Source organism: Melospiza melodia, chromosome 16 (assembly GCF_035770615.1).
Source record: "Melospiza melodia melodia isolate bMelMel2 chromosome 16, bMelMel2.pri, whole genome shotgun sequence".
NCBI classification, from domain to species: domain Eukaryota; kingdom Metazoa; phylum Chordata; class Aves; order Passeriformes; family Passerellidae; genus Melospiza; species Melospiza melodia.
Genome location: NC_086209.1, coordinates 7,567,157 through 7,584,276, shown reverse-complemented (window position 1 = coordinate 7,584,276; position 17,120 = coordinate 7,567,157). Strand labels below are relative to the sequence as shown.

At 43.1% G+C, this 17,120-nt stretch overlaps 1 protein-coding gene across 4 annotated transcripts in view; it reads right to left on the bottom strand.

Moving 5' to 3' along the window:
• Nucleotides 1-14,020, bottom strand: part of AFF2 (ALF transcription elongation factor 2) — a 325,500-nt gene extending 311,480 nt beyond the window's left edge. For all 4 annotated transcript variants that reach the window (XM_063170495.1, XM_063170500.1, XM_063170497.1 and 1 more), the window contains exon 1: nt 13,881-14,020. In XM_063170495.1, the coding sequence (XP_063026565.1) occupies nt 13,881-13,927 (47 nt within the window). In that variant the 5' untranslated portion in view covers nt 13,928-14,020. The remainder of the gene's footprint in view (nt 1-13,880) is intronic.
• Between the last annotated feature and the right edge of the window lie 3,100 nt (nt 14,021-17,120).

The window sequence follows — 17,120 nt, the reverse complement described above, 5'->3', positions numbered from 1 at the left end:
AACTGCTCAGATTCCGCTTTGGCTCTCACCCCTACCAGCACAAAATACAATAAATACTATTGAAGAATTCCTACTAAGACAGCTGCCAAATAAAATAAAACAAAAATCTCTCATAAAAAGCTGTTCTCTGTTTATTCAGAGACAGAGTCAGTACTCCTCACTGAAAATGAACAGTGTGGCACTGCTCTTTCATATTTAAATACTTAAGCTGTGTCTTATTGCTGTAACCATCTCACAGGGTAAGTTTTTAACTGGAGGCTGGAAGGTGACATTAGTCCTCAGTGTATTACCAAACTATGGGTCCATTCTTGAGTAACCATTAGAACAATACATACGGAGCACACACTTTTCACCCCCAAAATGATGCTACTATGTACACAAGGAATCTGACAAATGCTTCCATTTAAATATCAGTGCACACAGAAGATGTCAGGCTTGGACATTCTCTGATAGCAGCAATGGATGTGTGCTGCTGCCTTGTCCAGCTCCAGGATGACACCTCCAGCAGTCCAGGTTTGATGGGAAGGAGGGTGGCTGGGAAAGGCTCCCTGCAAAGTCAGCTTCTCCCAGTGCTGCTGGAGCTGTGTCTGCTTCTCATGACCACACAGTTTTAAGCAAGGTCACAGATACTGGAGCTGCTTCAGTGTGTGTAGGTAACCCTGCAGCAGCAGATACTTCGATTTAGCTGAGGAAGTTTCCATTTGGGTACAGTATCCTGTATCTTGCCCTCAGCAAACCAACCTGTGCACACTCCCCATATCTGGCCCCAGAAACTCTCCACCTCAGCAAACATTCCTGCCCTTTTGAGGACCATTCTGCATCATGGGAATGGATATGATCAAATCACTTTTGTGAAAAGTAAAGGGTCTTTCCCTTCAATTTCAGTAAGGAACAAAATGACTCAGCTATGACTGCAGGGCTCAGCAGTGAGCACAGCACTGCTGCAGAGACACTGGCCAAGGCAGAGCAGAGCTAAGCCCTGCTGTCACTTCTCCTAAAAGAAAGCATGAAGAACAATATGTCAGTCTTAAAGTCTTGTTCGAGAAGCTTGCTGGAGTCAGAGACAGGCCCAGTCCTGTGCTGGGAGTCAAAGGGGTATAGTTCTGTGTGAACTCTTTGGCAGCCCAAGCCCAGCACAAGCCCCCTTCCCACCCCAGTGCTCCCACTGAGTCTGCAAGGAAAGCCTGCAGGAGGATCCCTGACCTAGAGAGGAGCCTAACCACACGTTTTATATCAAAACACTCCTACCAAATCAAAGTATGTGGGCAAAGCAGCCAAGATTCAAATGACAGAGACAGTTAAACTAAAACATGCCTCAACAATGAAAATGTAAATGAAGTTTTGTCCTCAGCAAATCCTCAGAAGGGGAACTGAGATCCTCAGAAGCTGCCTTGACTAAAAAGACAACTGAAAGAGTTGGATAGTACCTTCTAGCTCAACACCAGAATCCAAGACAACCTCATGCTCAGAAGACCGAGTCTGGCCCTAAACACTCAATAGGATTAAATAAAAATGGCAAGATTCTTACATACAAATAAGAAAACATCTGTGGAAAGATCTACTGATACTACTTTCTGAAGGTCTACAACTGCTAGTTGTAACAGCAGCATCCTGTCAGTGACACACATTTCAACAAAAGGAATAAAACACACAAACAATAAATAAACCCCCCAGCAACAGTGGAACAAAAAATGCCTAGATTTCCATTAAATGCTAATTTAATAAAATCAACAACCATGCATCTGAACTATAAGAGCATTTTTAAAACCAGTGGAAGTGTGACAGATGAATGACAGTTGATCACAAGTGACAATTCACACTGAAGTCCAGAGGAATGCTCAGCCTTCACATCCCCTTAAATCAGCCTTGAGTTAACACCCACTCATCCTTCAGTGCACACTCACTGCCCAGTGACACAGGCACACCCACGGTGAAGGGCTGGGGTACTGGAGCACCTGCTGAATTCTGACACACACAAACACACGTGGCCATGCTGCTACAAGCCATCACTTTCAGATTTCTGACAGTCACCCTTTGCCCACATCCCTGTTTGCTCCTAGCTGGCTATGTTCTTGGCCAGAACATTTATAGCCCCTGGTATTATCCCTCCAAAGCTGTGACGCATTCTTAACCACAACTCGGAGAACACACTGAGATTATAATATACAAACATGTAGGGAAGATATATACACTCAGACACACCAGGGGATAAAAGAGACAGGGAGGAAACGAGGAACTTTATGTTACTGTCTTTTCTAATGAGATAGAAAGTGGCAGATGTAAAGATTTCATTCAACCAACAATCTCTTTTATGATATGAATAAACTACTAAAACAGATTTAATCCTTTATAAAATCAGATTATAAGAAGCAGACAAAATCACAAGTTTATTCAATACGCCATCTTATCCAGTGTGACTAATGCATTATTTGTATGAAGTTAAAGTGGTGCGTTGGAAAGCTATGAAATAAATCAAATGCTCTACTTTATGTAATCTTAACAGACAGATCCCATTAGGATTCTACTATGCATAGCTGTTGGTTAAAATCATTGACCAGTATCCTTATAAATTAATCAACTGAGGTAATGCTGGCTTGGCTGTCATCATTTATTCCTAATCTACATTTAGAATTCAATTCAACTTTTCAAGCCCTTTAGAACAGGTTTATCAATTCTCTCACCCTTGCTTCAGACATCAACCTAACTGGTAATTGTTTACAAAAGACCCAGTACAATGGAACAGTATCTTTTTTGTTCCTTTTCTTTCCACAGATACCACAATGCATATAGACACTGCATTATAATTAGTTAGGAAGATATTAAATCTTAACCAAACATTCTAGCCTGCCTCAATTTTTTGATGAGACCTTTTATCATTGAAGTTGAATTTGCAGGCAGATTGTGTGAGTTTACACAAGTGAGAATCATTACAAAATCTAAAATAACCCTGATCTGGTTGAAAGGCAGCTAGCAGAATATTTTTGGTTATAGATATATAGGGGGGAAAAAAAGCCTCCTAGATATCAGGTTATTTGTGGAGCTCTAATGTGTTTTCAAACATATGACTTCTGTGTTATGTCTGTGTATTTTATGCAATTTCTAGTCATGTTTGTTAGATGTCTGCATGTCACGTACTGCAAGATTCATGAGCAGTCTACAACCAGGAAAAATTCTCACACAACAGCTTGTCTTGGGTAATGGGGAAAGAAACAGCAGAGTGAAGTGACAGGGAAGTGTATTATTTATTATCCTGATGAGGATAACACCTAGTCATGGTCTACGATCCAAACATGCTCACTGTCCTGCTGACAGAGCTACGATTCTGAATGAGAGCACAGGTGTTTCCCTACACAAATACCAAAACTCTCTTTAATTATACTCCCTTATCTATAATCCCTCCATGGGCACATTAAAAACCAGTCAGTTTGGGCAAGGGCTCTTTAAAGAGAGAAGGGAAGACTGAGCAGTAACAAAAACATTGCAATAGATTGCATAATATTTCTGGAGCTCTACCACAGAGTAGGTAAAGGTCATCTGCTCCCAAAATGAAATGAGAAAGAAAGGGAAGCTGTGGCTAAGTATGGTTTAGAGTTCACTAAATCAATGAAAAACTTCAACCAGCTGCAGTGGCCTCCAGCTCAGCCCTCTAGTGCAAATTTACTGGCCCACAGACAACTATCAAAGCCACAAAGACAATGCTTCCAACTATGTATGACACTAATCATCTCCCTAATTGCCTAAAAATGATACACAGGATTTCAACAAAATTCATTCCCTTCTTCAAAGGCACATTGTTAATTTCATCATCAAATTCCACCAGCACAGTCTATTAAAACACATATATGAAAATACCTCCTACATATCAGGGACATAAAAAAAAAGACCATGAATTGTTTTTGCTGCCTGTTTTCCCTTGAACCTTGAAAGAAAGGACCTCAGAATAAAATTTTGCCCTGTATTCTTTTTTTGTCCAATCACAAGGATGTACTTTTCCTCGTGCTTGCTGAATGCAACACAGTAATTTGTATCCCCAAGAGGTATAAATAGAAAATATGCTCAGTCTAATAACATATGTGAGGAAAACTCCTGCCCAGGGTTAACCAACAAAGCAGCAGCGATCTGCTAGAAACAAAGGCAGCTGGCTCAAATAGCAACAATGCTTCTGAAAAACTGTGGATGTACTATTCAGTGAGCCATCCAAGGGATGACGTTTACTTATGCTACAGCTGCATATACAAAGCTTTGCTACAAGATCTGGTAAATGACAAGTCTTCTGGGGTGACAAGATGGTTCTGTCTCCAAAAAGTCCATGGCCTGCACTGTCCAGCTATACTAGCAGGGCAAATTACATGAAGTGTACACACTATAAATAAATTCTGCCCTCAGAAGAGTTCTCTGCTTTGATTATCTTCTCTTGCACTGCCCAAATCCCACCATTTCTCTTTACAGGCTTGCCTTCCCCCTACTAATATATCTGCCTAGCTTTCTGTCTTCCTCTATCAACATAAACATTCATAAACATTAAGGGACTTAACCTCATCACACCCCCACAGAATAGGAAAATATACCCATCAGACCTGGCAAGCAGTGAAGTGGAACTCAGCTGCACTCCTGACCAACGATGAGTCCTTCTGCAAGTCACTTCTCTCTTCCCACTCCCCACTGTGCAAGGAGGGGTGATGACAATGACTTCTCTGGAAGTCTAACACTAAAAACTGGAGATACACTTCTCACTTCACAAAAGGAGGTAAAGCAGAGACAAATCCTTATTGGTTGAAGGGTCTCTGGCTAGAAACATCACCCCATTTTTCTAAACACGTGTGATATCATCAGCACAAATGCTGCATCCAACACAAGGATCTCTGTGCATTAGCTATGCCACAATCAATACCATTTGCTTTTCTTGTAGGTAACACTGTACAAGCAAGCCAGTGAAGGACTATGTAGCTAGAGTGAAGTTCATAGTAGAGAAAATGTCAAAAGCAGCTCCCAGCTGACACCCATGAAGATGAAAAAGTGAGCAGAAAGACCAGATAAAGGTAACTACACAGCTGGCCCTTCTCTCTCATGCTTTGCACCTGAACAAAAAAAAAAAAAAATAACAAGGCAAATCACCACAGAAGTAAATACTATTGCCTCACCTTTGACAGATTCCAATGACTTTGCAAAGGCAGTAAAGTAGCTAGCCACAGTATCAGTGAGAGAATCCATGTTCTGTTCCTAAAAAGATATATTCACCTTGATTTCACAAACTTAAAAATGACAACAACCCTTTCCAGTATTACCAAAAATAGCAATGCAACTCAGTTCCTTCTCCAAGCAACCACTAGCCCTCAGCCACTGGCCAATGCCTCAATTCCTTCACCTACCCCTCTTCAAAGACTTGGTGGGCTTGGTGAAGACAAATGGGCTTTCCAATGTGCAACCAAGTAGAAAGCCATGAAAATCAAAGGGCTGCTTTTTGACTAAATATGAGCTCCAAAGCCATTGTCCTCTCCCACAGAGGAGATCTACAAAAATGCTTACTATAGCATGTGCACAGTATTCTTTACAGCTCTGCCTCCCTGCTGACCACCAGCCCCAGGGCTCACTCCACTTCCCATGACAATTGGCTTCACCACACCCACTGACTTGTATTGGAACTCTTTCAGGGACCCTAACTAATGAGTTTTTAAACACTTGTAGACAGAGAAGATAATTCCTCATCATTATTCTTCATAGGAAACACCAGGAAGAATGTCACTCCATTGTTCTACAGGAAAGAAACTGGAAGAAAAATCACCCCCACATTCAAAAGAGCAGCCCTAAGCTCTCATACATGAACTGGCTGCCCCCCAAGCTATGGGGGTCTCACCTGAGAGTTCAGGACAGAGATCTAAAGCATGGGCAAACTTCTGAAAACATCTCTTACTCTGGCATGCCTGCACACTAAGAGGTCCATAACCAACAGACATATAATGTTCCAAGACAGTATTCTCAAATACAAGTGTGGCTACTGACAGCCACACAGCACAGAAACAGAATCACCTAAACACTGTATTACTGCAGGATCTCAGTTACCCTCATGACATGAGACTGAAATAAATAGGAATGGGAGACCTTAATAAGAGTTTATATTTAAAGCTTTGCATTTGCTTTCTCTACTGACAGTTATATGTTCTTTTTCCACACAAGAGAAATCTTGACCTAAACCAGTAATAAAGGCCAAAAAAAAAAAAAAAAAAAGAACAAGTAAACTTACAGAACATGCTGTTACCCTCAGACATAAAAATATTTTAAATAAAAAGCATTCCATTATGAAGCCACCTTCTCAACACAGATCATAAGCCACCAAGGACTGCTCTGCTTTCACCCAGTGTCACTTTCAGGTGTTTATCACTTTGCAGGCTGCAGATATTATCACCTATCAAAAGAGCCTACATTTGGATGTCCAAGAAAACTTCTGAGCTACAATTGAATCCTGCCAACAGTCCATGTAAATTAGTGCCAAATGGAAAAAGCACTAGTCTCAGTAGTAAGGCTTCTGCAGGTTTGAGCCCCAGGCACTGGCAATGTAGAGCTACAGAATTTACTCATTCCACAACATCATGCACACCCACAGCATACAAAAATAGCTATTATAATACTTGTCAAAGGAACAACTCAGTGATTTTTAACTTGGTGCTCTATCTTGTTTTCTTCTTTGCTGGTTGTTAATACCCCACCCCTATAACTACATATAATTATGAGTGGGCTATTCATGTCTTACTATAACTGGTAGCACCATGCAGCATGTGAGTCAGGAATCTGAACTGCTGACTACAGCTCCTCACTAAACAAGTCTTACACACCACACATAGTAAATGGCATTCCCTATTCTCTGCTCCACCTACAAGGAAAACCAGCTTCTAGTTGTGGTATCATCTCCAACTCTCCTTAAAACTCGCCAACCCAAATTCCATGAAATAAGGACTCAGTTATAATCTCCAGCAAAAAGACACAGATCAACAGCTGAGGTCACAAGGAAAAAATATTCCAAGTGAGAGTTTTCTTCTCTCAGTGGCTTCATTTGAATATATTAATAAAATGTTATTAAAACATTATATACAGTTTTACCAAAGAAACTACAGACCTTTGCTTAAAAGTCATAACAATTTATGTCGTTCATCTGCTATGTACAAGTTGAGAAATAGTCGCTTCATGATAAAACACTTTGTAACAGCTGGGAAGTTAACTGCAGGAAGTTTTGGGTTATTCCCTTACCTCAGCTCTCTTGCTCCACATTACTTTTTCAGCACTACGAGCCCAGTCTTGTAAACCCATCAAACTGACTGCACTCAATAGCAGTCCTGTTGAAATTTAGGTGCAATATACAATTTTTATAAAGTTTCTTCAAGACTGGACTCCAGTACAGTGTATTTGAAAACAAGCCCTCGAGCTCATTCCCCATTTCCTCACAAATAAAGGCTTAACATCATATGGCCTTAGTGAGAATCTTTGGTCAAACAACTGTCTCATTAGAAGTTATTCAAAATGGAGCTTAAAAGCTACTGACACACACACTGCCATCCTTCCTCTCATTTTTTTCATCTCTACAGTTGTCCATTAGTCAGGAGTAATGTACCTTCTGACCTCTGACCAAAGCTATTAGAACAATTTAAACAAATATTTTGGTTACAAAGCATCAACACAGAACATTCAGTAACAATAAAAGGATGAAAGAGCTGTCTTTTAGAGTCACTGTTGTGACTTCCTGACCATGTTATATTATGGAAGGTTACACTAACTTGACATCTTACTTGATTTACAACCTTTTTCAATGCTTAAGAAAGAATTTGCAACATTGCAAAACCCAGAATTGTGGCACATTTTCAGTTTTCAGTGTTAATAGATGTTTGATGGCTTTAGAAAATCTATTCTGTTAACTGCAATCAAGAGAAAAGATTCAAGCTTTCCCCTCCATTTTTCTTTTCTTTCTGTAAAAGAAAGGCAGTAAATTTGAATTGGACAGGTTCAGAATTGGGCTCTGAGGAGTTTTTCCACATGCATAGTATTAGGCACGCGCAGGGAGCCTTGCTGATCTGGGCATTAGAGAGTTGCTCCACATTTAAAGAAGTCTGCCTTTTGGCCAAAGTGGGCAAATCAAGGGCTCTCTCCAGTCAACTGGGAGCACCTTCACTGGCATCACTGGCCACTGACTCACACCAAGGCTGGAGGAAGACATGGGCTCTTCATGGCATTTATTGACTACATGCATTTAACAGACATTCAGGAACCAAATCCTTCCAGTCCCTAACACAAAAATAATTTCATTACCTCAAACTAAAGGCACAGGGAAAATACAGGATAGGGTCTATCTGTTTAGATGCTTATTCTAAATGCTTCATGGGTTTAAGGCATAAAATGCTTTTTTCAATCCCTCTAGATTTTTTTTTAATGAGATTTAATATTTGCATTCCTTCTGGCTGCCCAGTTATTGGTGAAATCATGTAAAGCTGCTGTAGATTTCAGGGAAATAGATGGGTACTGTACAGGCAAAAATAACATCTGCTTTCACTACCATATACATCAAAAACTGGGATTTAGTCATTAGTAAAACACATTGAGCATTTTGGGAGTGATCAAGGACCCAGTCTGGTGAAACCTAAGCTGAAATCAGAGTTGTTTTAATAGGATCTCTCATGTGCTTAAAGACACATACCTGTCTATGGGCTCTGATAAATTAAGGCCCATGTGCTTTTTCTAAGTTTAGCACAAATTTTATGCATCTCAATGTTGGACATTTTTCTTTACCTAGATAAAAACAGAATTTGGGCCTTTAAAAAGGAAGAATTTCGGTAATACAAAAAGCATCACAACACTCCTTCCACAATGCTGGAGCATATTGCCACAGTCCTAAGAAGCATAAAAAGACCAGCAGTGCCCATGCATTTTCTCAAACATCATTTAGTATATTTAAGTTAATAATTTGCAGAATGTCACATTTGCCACTCTAAATTATTTAGAAAATTCCAGGTTGCAGAAGTACTCTTGTCAGACAAAAGAAATAATTTTGCTTTACTGAAGGACCTGCATCATAGTGCCATCTTTTACTAAGAAGAAAATCCCAAACAATATAATTGGCATTCATGTACAAACTGCTTAAATGCTCTCAAGTTCTGCTTGGCTTCAGAATAGCTGAACAGCACCTGAATTATCTACTCTCCATCCCAATTTGTATATTTTAAAAAACATTAAACTCTTGAATGAATCATTAGGAAAACAACTCAAATGATGTTAAACTGATAGTAACTTTGCCTCATAGGATAGATGTGAGCTTAATGTTTGCAAACAGCCAAATTCTTTCAAGATTTACACTCCATGAAGTTCAATATCAGCCAGGGAAGAATTACTAAATCAGGATGTACTTCAAGTACAGGTTTTGGCCCAAGACTATTTTTGGTCTTCTTCAGCTGCTTGTTTTGACAGCATCTAATCCCCCTCACACACCCACCAGTGGCCACACAATCTATCCATTTACACTTTCAAAGCAAATTCAAAATGAAACATTCTCAAATAATTACTCGTGGATGTCTGTAATACAAACCCATAAAGTAACTGCAATTCAACTGTAATATTTCTTAGGGAAAAGGACAGGGAGAAAAATCTTACAGAATCCTTCAAAATGTGAACTTTTCATACACTAATGCTCTCACCATCACCCCATGAAAATTAAAAAAAAATTAAATCTAACTCCCGAAGAGCTTATCTACTCTATTTCACACATTCCCACCAGAAACACAACACAGCTTCCACGTTAGGAAGACTTTTCATTTAGTGAGTTATTACAATCCTTGGTGAAAGAACAGTAACTGAGAAGGTCTTCTGCAGGGGCACAAGGCAGAGAGGGAAGCAGGAGGGTGGGTGAAGAGGGGGAAATAGCCAGGGCTGGAACTGAAACAGTTCACCTTTGTCTGGAGAGCAGGATCACCCCCTCCAGGTTGAGGACTATGCTGAAAGAGTGCGCTGCTGTGGCATGCAGCGTGTTTCTCCATTCACACAGGAGAGGAACCTGGCCCACAGATGGCCTGTTCTCAGCTTTGTCAGCCACAAACAGACCTTTGAACTTTCTATTTATATAACAGTTTAGTGAGTTTAAGCCTCTTCCTGTATAACTGGCAGTTTGCTGGTTTTTGCTGTAATTAGGCTACTTGTGATACATCATATAACATAGGAAAAAAAACAAGAGGTTTGTTTCTCTGCAGGGCTAAGCCTTCCTCCTTGCAACCACACAGCTAAGATGGTACTGTTACCTGCTCATCTTATTTTACCTTGCCAGGTTTTGATTTACATACCTCAATATGCATTTTTCTGCTAAGTATTTTCTCAACTTCCACTTTTTTAAATATTGGAGGGCTTAAAAATATTAATACCTATGACAATCAAGGTAACATAAACCAAGAATTTTTCTGCCTTTGTTTGTGCTAGTGAGGAGTATATATTCCAGGGTGGTTGGGTCTTTGTTGGGTTTTGTTGTTTCCCAGCTGCTGATTAATGACACCACCTTGCTCCATAAGCAGGTTCAAATCTAGCCACATGGTCCCAGGCCACAGCAAGATTTCATTTACTTGGTTACCACAGACAAGCATGGAAAGTGATTTAAAAGATGAAATTTGATTTTTAACAGCAAGTGGTCCCCTTGGTGCACACAGGCATTCAAGCTTTTCATTATATCCATCTCCCTTTCTTTCTCCCTCATAGAATGGCTCATATTAAATGCAAGCCCAGGTGAACACTTCTTATTCATCCAGGAATCATAGCAGACTTCAGCTTTGGCCCTTTCATCTCATCCTGAGTTTACATTTACCTAAATTGTTTTGGGTATTTTTCAGTTTTTTTCAAGTCTGGCAAAACATCCACAATGATTTTTGTGGCCTCATCTTACACATTTTACCCAGTGTTAACAAAAACCTGACACCAACTCTCAGCTACCTTCCCAATCACATTCACAACGACGGGTCAATGAAACATCTCATTCTTGTACTACTGTGATCTCTCCTAATATGGGAAACTAAAGGGCTGATTCTGCAGTTTGTGTCATCAAGACAAAGCTCCACTAATCATCCGGAAGGCCAGGTGAGAATTTCAGCACATGTGCAGTGCCACTGCACACTGTAACAATCACAGCTCTTGAAAAATATGTTTCAAAAAGTGACACAAAAATGTACCTCCATTGGAGGTGGGGAGAAATTAACTATATTTTTCCCATCAACAAGTAACTTTCACAAAGTCATTTCCTGGTAAAAAAGCAAGGCAAAGAAAGTTTACCTTTACATCTTTTCATCAGATTAAAAAAAAAAATCTGCTCAAATTATAAATATTTTTTTAATATATTTCTCAGGCTAACGATGTTTTTGTTGTACTTTGCATACAGATAATACAAACACCCACACACACAGTAGGCCTGAGCTTGCCTTCTTGGTGATTGCAGCACAGATTAAGAGAAGTTTTGGGTTTGCAAGGAATGCAGAAGAGGGTCCCTAATTGCCTTATAAATGCTTGTGAAACATGTTTTACAAAGGCCAGCTCACAGGCAAGAGGAGGGCAGCTTCGAAATAAGAAGCAGCAATTCACACATCATGTTATATGTACTTATTTGCAAATATTACAAAGCAACCACACCATATTGGATACAGAGACAAAATTAATAAATCTTGATGGATGTGCATGCATATTCCTGGGTGTGTGGAGATGATGTATGTATAACACATTACATACATACACATGTTTGTGGACAGAGAAGATAAATTTAACTCTCTGTAAGCGATGCAACTACTTGTCAGAGACAAACATATTTACATGTATAATAAAATATATGTCACATTTGTGTAGACATGTAGATTATGTACCCACATGTTATATATGCACTTACATATACTAATTGGGTTGCTAAAAGCTAAATGCAACTTGATCTCCGCAGTATGTGTGAACGCCTGTGCCACATAGAGAGTTTGAGCAGATATCAAACTGTTTGAAACAGTCAAAGTAAAAATGTTCTCTCATCATGAACCCTAAAACCACTAAAAACAAAACATTTCACAGTACAAAAAACAGCAAATAGAATTTTCGAATGAGAGGCAATATATTCATATTTTATGGAAAAACCGAGGCACGAGAGTTCACCTCTTTCTGATGCACATCTCTAAATCCATATAAAACCATGGTCAAATGAAAGTAAGTTATTAAGCAAACACTAAAACTCAATACCTCTAAATGCTTAGTATTTGAACTACACCCACATATTGGGTTGTAACAGCTTCTATTAAATTAATGTTACCCACATTATAAATTAGGCAAATTGTATGCAAATATTATTTGAGCTGTAATACGGTGGTTATCAGTTGTCTGCAAAATAAATTAGTGTAGCAGAGTAAAGATAGCGTAGTAGAAGCATAATATTTAATTGAGCACTAATTTTATTGTGATTATTACTTTTAAATAACAACAGCATGATTATTAAAAAGATGTAATACAATGGATTATGCAGAGCTGATAAAACATGCACATGATCCAAAACGCCTGCTTACAGATTAATATTGATATAGTGTAATTTATGGTTGTGAGGATTTACTCCCAATTGCTGTAAAATGGAACGTGACAGGTATTTGGTTCTGATTACGATGGATTTGCAAGTATAGCTGTTAGACCGTGTTTGGCAAAATGACAGTTATTAACAAGATATATTACCTTTTTCCTAGACATACCTTTATATTATCAACAAAGTAAAGTAAACCCTCTGCAAAACACGAGGTCCAAATGCACATACATACACATATATAATCTGTGTGGCATTTAGAGATTAGGATCACAAAATACAGTATTTTAGTCTTTATTCCTTAGCAAATTGCACTCCAGCCTAAAAGCATTTAACAAAGCAGTAACCAACCTCTGAATTTCCCCATGCATAGTTAAGGAATTATATTCGCTAAATTGAAAAGTAAAGAAAGAACCAATAAAACCAGCTAAAGAATAAGCATAATCTCATTAACCAGCCACAGAAGTGACTAAGTACCTACCCAAATTCTAACTTTCCCAGCTACTTGTCACCCATCAAAAATTCCTTAACATTCACTTTGATAACAAGTTTACAATGCACTCAAACAGATGCACCGATCTTTTAAAGGTGTGCACCTATTTACAGAGCAATATAAACCTAAAATTCCATTCTTAAAATAAATGGAAATAAAAGAAAAATGATGCAGAGACGGGCAGGGAAAAAAAGACCTGTTATAATAATCACGGATACTGATCTTGCCACTTCCAAAACTAACTTCAATAACGCTTCATCTAGAATAGGAAACCAGCAAAACCAGCAACAGAAGCCCCCACACCGATCTGAGCTACAGCCGAACTGTGCCACACAGCGAAACTACAGTTGCGGTTCTCCCCGTGAAAGGAACATTGTCAGTGACAGCAGTAAACACAACATTAGCAAAGCCGCGATCCCGGGGAACATCGCCGCCCCTGCTCGGGAGGGGGCTGCCACCGCTGATCGCAGCCGGCACCGGCACCTCTCGGCGCTGCCCTGCGGGCCAACTTCGCCCCCCGCCGCCGCGCTCCGAGCGCTGCTGCCCAGCCGGGGCCGCGGAGCGTGGCTGGAGCCGGCCGGCACCGGCTGCCCCGGCCGGCCCCGCTGCCCGCGGGCGCAGCGCGGCCCCGCTCCCCGCTGGCACCGGGCGCTGCGCCCCTCAACAAAGGCTACGGCACCGGGGGAGCGAGCAGGGAAGGGTAGGAAGGAGGCAGCTGAAAGAAGGAGAGGGGTGGAGAGACGGGGAGGGGAGGTGGTGCGGGAGGGGGAGAAACCAAAAGCAAAAAAAAAAAAAAAAAAAAAAAAAAAAAACCCACCACCCGAAAAAACCTACCACTGCTGCTCTAAGTCCCAGTCCCTGAAAAAGTCGAATAGGTCCATAACGATGTGGTGGGGAGACTCAGAGAAGTGGTGCCCCCTCCCCGCCCCGCAGAGCCGAGCCGAGCCCAGCCGGCGCGGCTATCGCTGGCCGGCCCGCATGGGCAGCGGCGCCGCGGGGAGCGGCGGCCGCCGCGGGGCCGCGCGGAGCCGCCCGGGGTGGCGGAGCGCCGCCGCCGCCGCCAGCAGCGCGGCGCGGCTGTGCCCGGCTGGGAGAGGCAGCGCAGCGGCGGCGGCGGCCCGGCGCACACACACACAGACGGGCGGGCAGGCTGCCTCGCACACCGCGAGGGGAGGAGCCGGGGCGGCCCGAAGCCGCGGCATGGAGCCGCCGCGGCAGCACCGCCGGGATCCGGCGGAGCCGCGAGCCCCCGCCGGGAGCGCGGGGAAGTTTAGCTGGAAGGAGGAACTGCGGGGATGCGGGGAGCGGAGCGGCTTCGCGCCTGCGGGAGACCTAGGGAGGCCTGCCTGGGGTCGGAGAGGGGGACGGAGAAGGGGGAATAGGGGAGAGAATTTAAACAAAAAAACCCAAACATACACACACAAAACCAGGCGTCTTTAATCCTATCATTTAATTGCCAAAGCCAGCTCCTGCTGGCTGTGTGCACAAACCTGCCTGCACGGACATGGCAAGGCCAGAGCTCCGGGTCAGCTGCACTGCGAGATGCAGGACGGCAGGCAAGGGTCAGAGCAGAGTCAGGCTGGGGCAGCCCAGGAAGGTGGGATGAAGAAAGCTCTCCCGAGCCCCATGAGGTCTGGATCCAGGGCAGCACCCCACTCTCCCCTTGGGATGATGACCCTTCCCTCTGGGCCTGTGATGGGCAGTGGCACTGCTCACCTACAAGCATTAATCAGGACATGGTCAGGAGCATCCCAGAGCTCCCTACAGAACCTACCCCACTCCCCCACCAATCTCAGGGAGAAGCCAAACACAAATCCTAGGCTGCCCCTACACATAAGCAGTGAGGGGCCCACGGCTCCCTCCATCCCCTAAATGAAATTATTCTCTACCCCAATTCACACTTTCATATCTGAATTGCCTTCTTAACAGTAACCAGTGCCTTATGACTTTTCACATGCATTTTATATTTATAATACTTCAAATACATATAGCCACTGAGCAAACAAGTGCATACATTGGTTTTGCAAAGACAAGACCAAAACCATCTTCATTTTTACTCCAGTCTTCCACAGAACCAATCACAGAACGTTCCTGAGCGCCAGCAAGTCCTGAGGACTTGGTGAAGTTTGAAATGACCCTTATTTTGGTGAGGACCTGTCTCCACAGCTGTGTCCCAGCCCCAGAAGACTCAACACAGCTGGTCACAGCAGCCAGCTCTGCCACCACAGACAGGCTCCAGTGAACCCTCTGGCAGGAACATCAGGTGCATACCGCCTTTCCTTTCTTGCATCTGTTTTCACCACTGACTCAAACACACTACTCTGGCCCTCAAGCTTTAAAGTATCATGAGTTGGGCCCCTCTATTCACTCATTTTAGCAGCATTGTTGGTTTTAAAGGCCCCATTCAAAATCCTAATTTGAATACTTTAGACCGACATGGGAGGTGGAGTCACACTTTCAGAATTTCACATTTCTCAAGATGCAGGTACAGAGAGGTTTTTTAATAAACAATTACTATTAATAAAACTAAAAGCCTAGTCTGTCACCTAATCACTTACATTCAATATCTTGCCTATTTTCAGTGCATTGAACTTCAACCATTAAACTCAAACGACTTACTAAAAGCAGTGGGACTTACAAAAGGTGGCAGTTCTGCTTCCTATATTTTTCAGAGGGTCTTTTGGCTGCCAGCTGGCCACCTCTGCACCAAAGCAGTCTGCAAGAGAGAAAGGGCTCTTACCCAACAGAAAGGAAAAAATCACTTCCCAGGTATAAGCACCTTCAATTTCTTAAAGCAAACCCTTTTCACTTCCTCAGAAACTAGCCAAAGATACACAGAACAAATCCTGAAAACGCTTTCAGAGCTCATTCCAGCAAAGGGGTGGGAGATCCTTCATCACCAAGCAAACCTGCTGTCCCCATTGACAAGCAATAGCAGAGGTAATGGATCTCCTCAGAAGTTGCATGTATGGCACCTGGAGCTCCCCAAGCACCCTGTGCCCTCAGGTCTGTGACAAAGTTTATGAATGAAGCTGCTTTTTACTGTCAGTTTCAAATAGCTTTTTGCAGTCAGTTTCAAACCCTCTAGGATGCACCTGAGTGCCACGACTGGGGACACGCAGCCCACGCTCCACTGGAGCCCTGTGCCCGACACACATCTGTTCCCACAGGGGTGCAGGGACACTGCCATGCCCAGCCCTGACCCCAGGGACACAGCAGCCACGATTGGCTACACATGGCCTGGCCACACAGCAACGGAGCACGAACCTGCTCACCCAGACCTGGCCTGCAGGAGGGAAGGGCTGGGGACATGCCTGGTGTAGCTGCCACTCCCTCAGTGCCCGGCTGCCGGCACAGGGATCCAGAACCTTCTGCAAGGCCCCAGCTCGGGGGCAAACACAAGCACGAGGCTGCCCCAGCTCTGCCTCCACACAGCGAAGGGTTCATTTACCCGAACTGCCAGGAATAGAAAATTCAGCTGCCCTCAGTGTGACCTCTTTTACAGTTATAGTGCAAAAAATACAACTGCAGTTCCCAGCACCTGCAACAGCTCAGAACAGGGATAATAAGATCAGCAAGGCCTCCTGGCCCTGCGCTCTGCGGCCCGGCCCCGCAGCCTGCCACAAAGGGGAGTGCTGGCTCAGCACGGTCAGGCTCTGCTTTTGCCGCCGAGGCTGCAGGCGGGAGCCCTGCTGCCATCCTGCCTGGCCCTGCTGCCATTGCACCGGCCAACTGCTCTCCTGCCCGCCCCTGCGGCCCCAGCCCGCCCGGCCTTGCCCTTTGCCAGCCACCATGCCCAGCCTGCTCGACCAGCCCAGAGCCGGCTTCCTGGCGAGATGCTCCTCGTGGGTGGCTTGGGTGGTTGTCCCCATTTAGAGGAAAAGCTTTTCTGCCAGAGTGTCTCTCTGGTGAAGGCACAAATGCCCAGACCCCTCTGGTGGCTGCTGTGGCTGAGACGTGGGTGGACTCACGAGCTGAAAACACTGAAGTTATTGGAGGTGCTGGGCTTGCACCAAAACAGTGAAACTTCCCACCTCCTTCATCAGGTTCAGCAGCAAACAGAGGAGAAGAGAG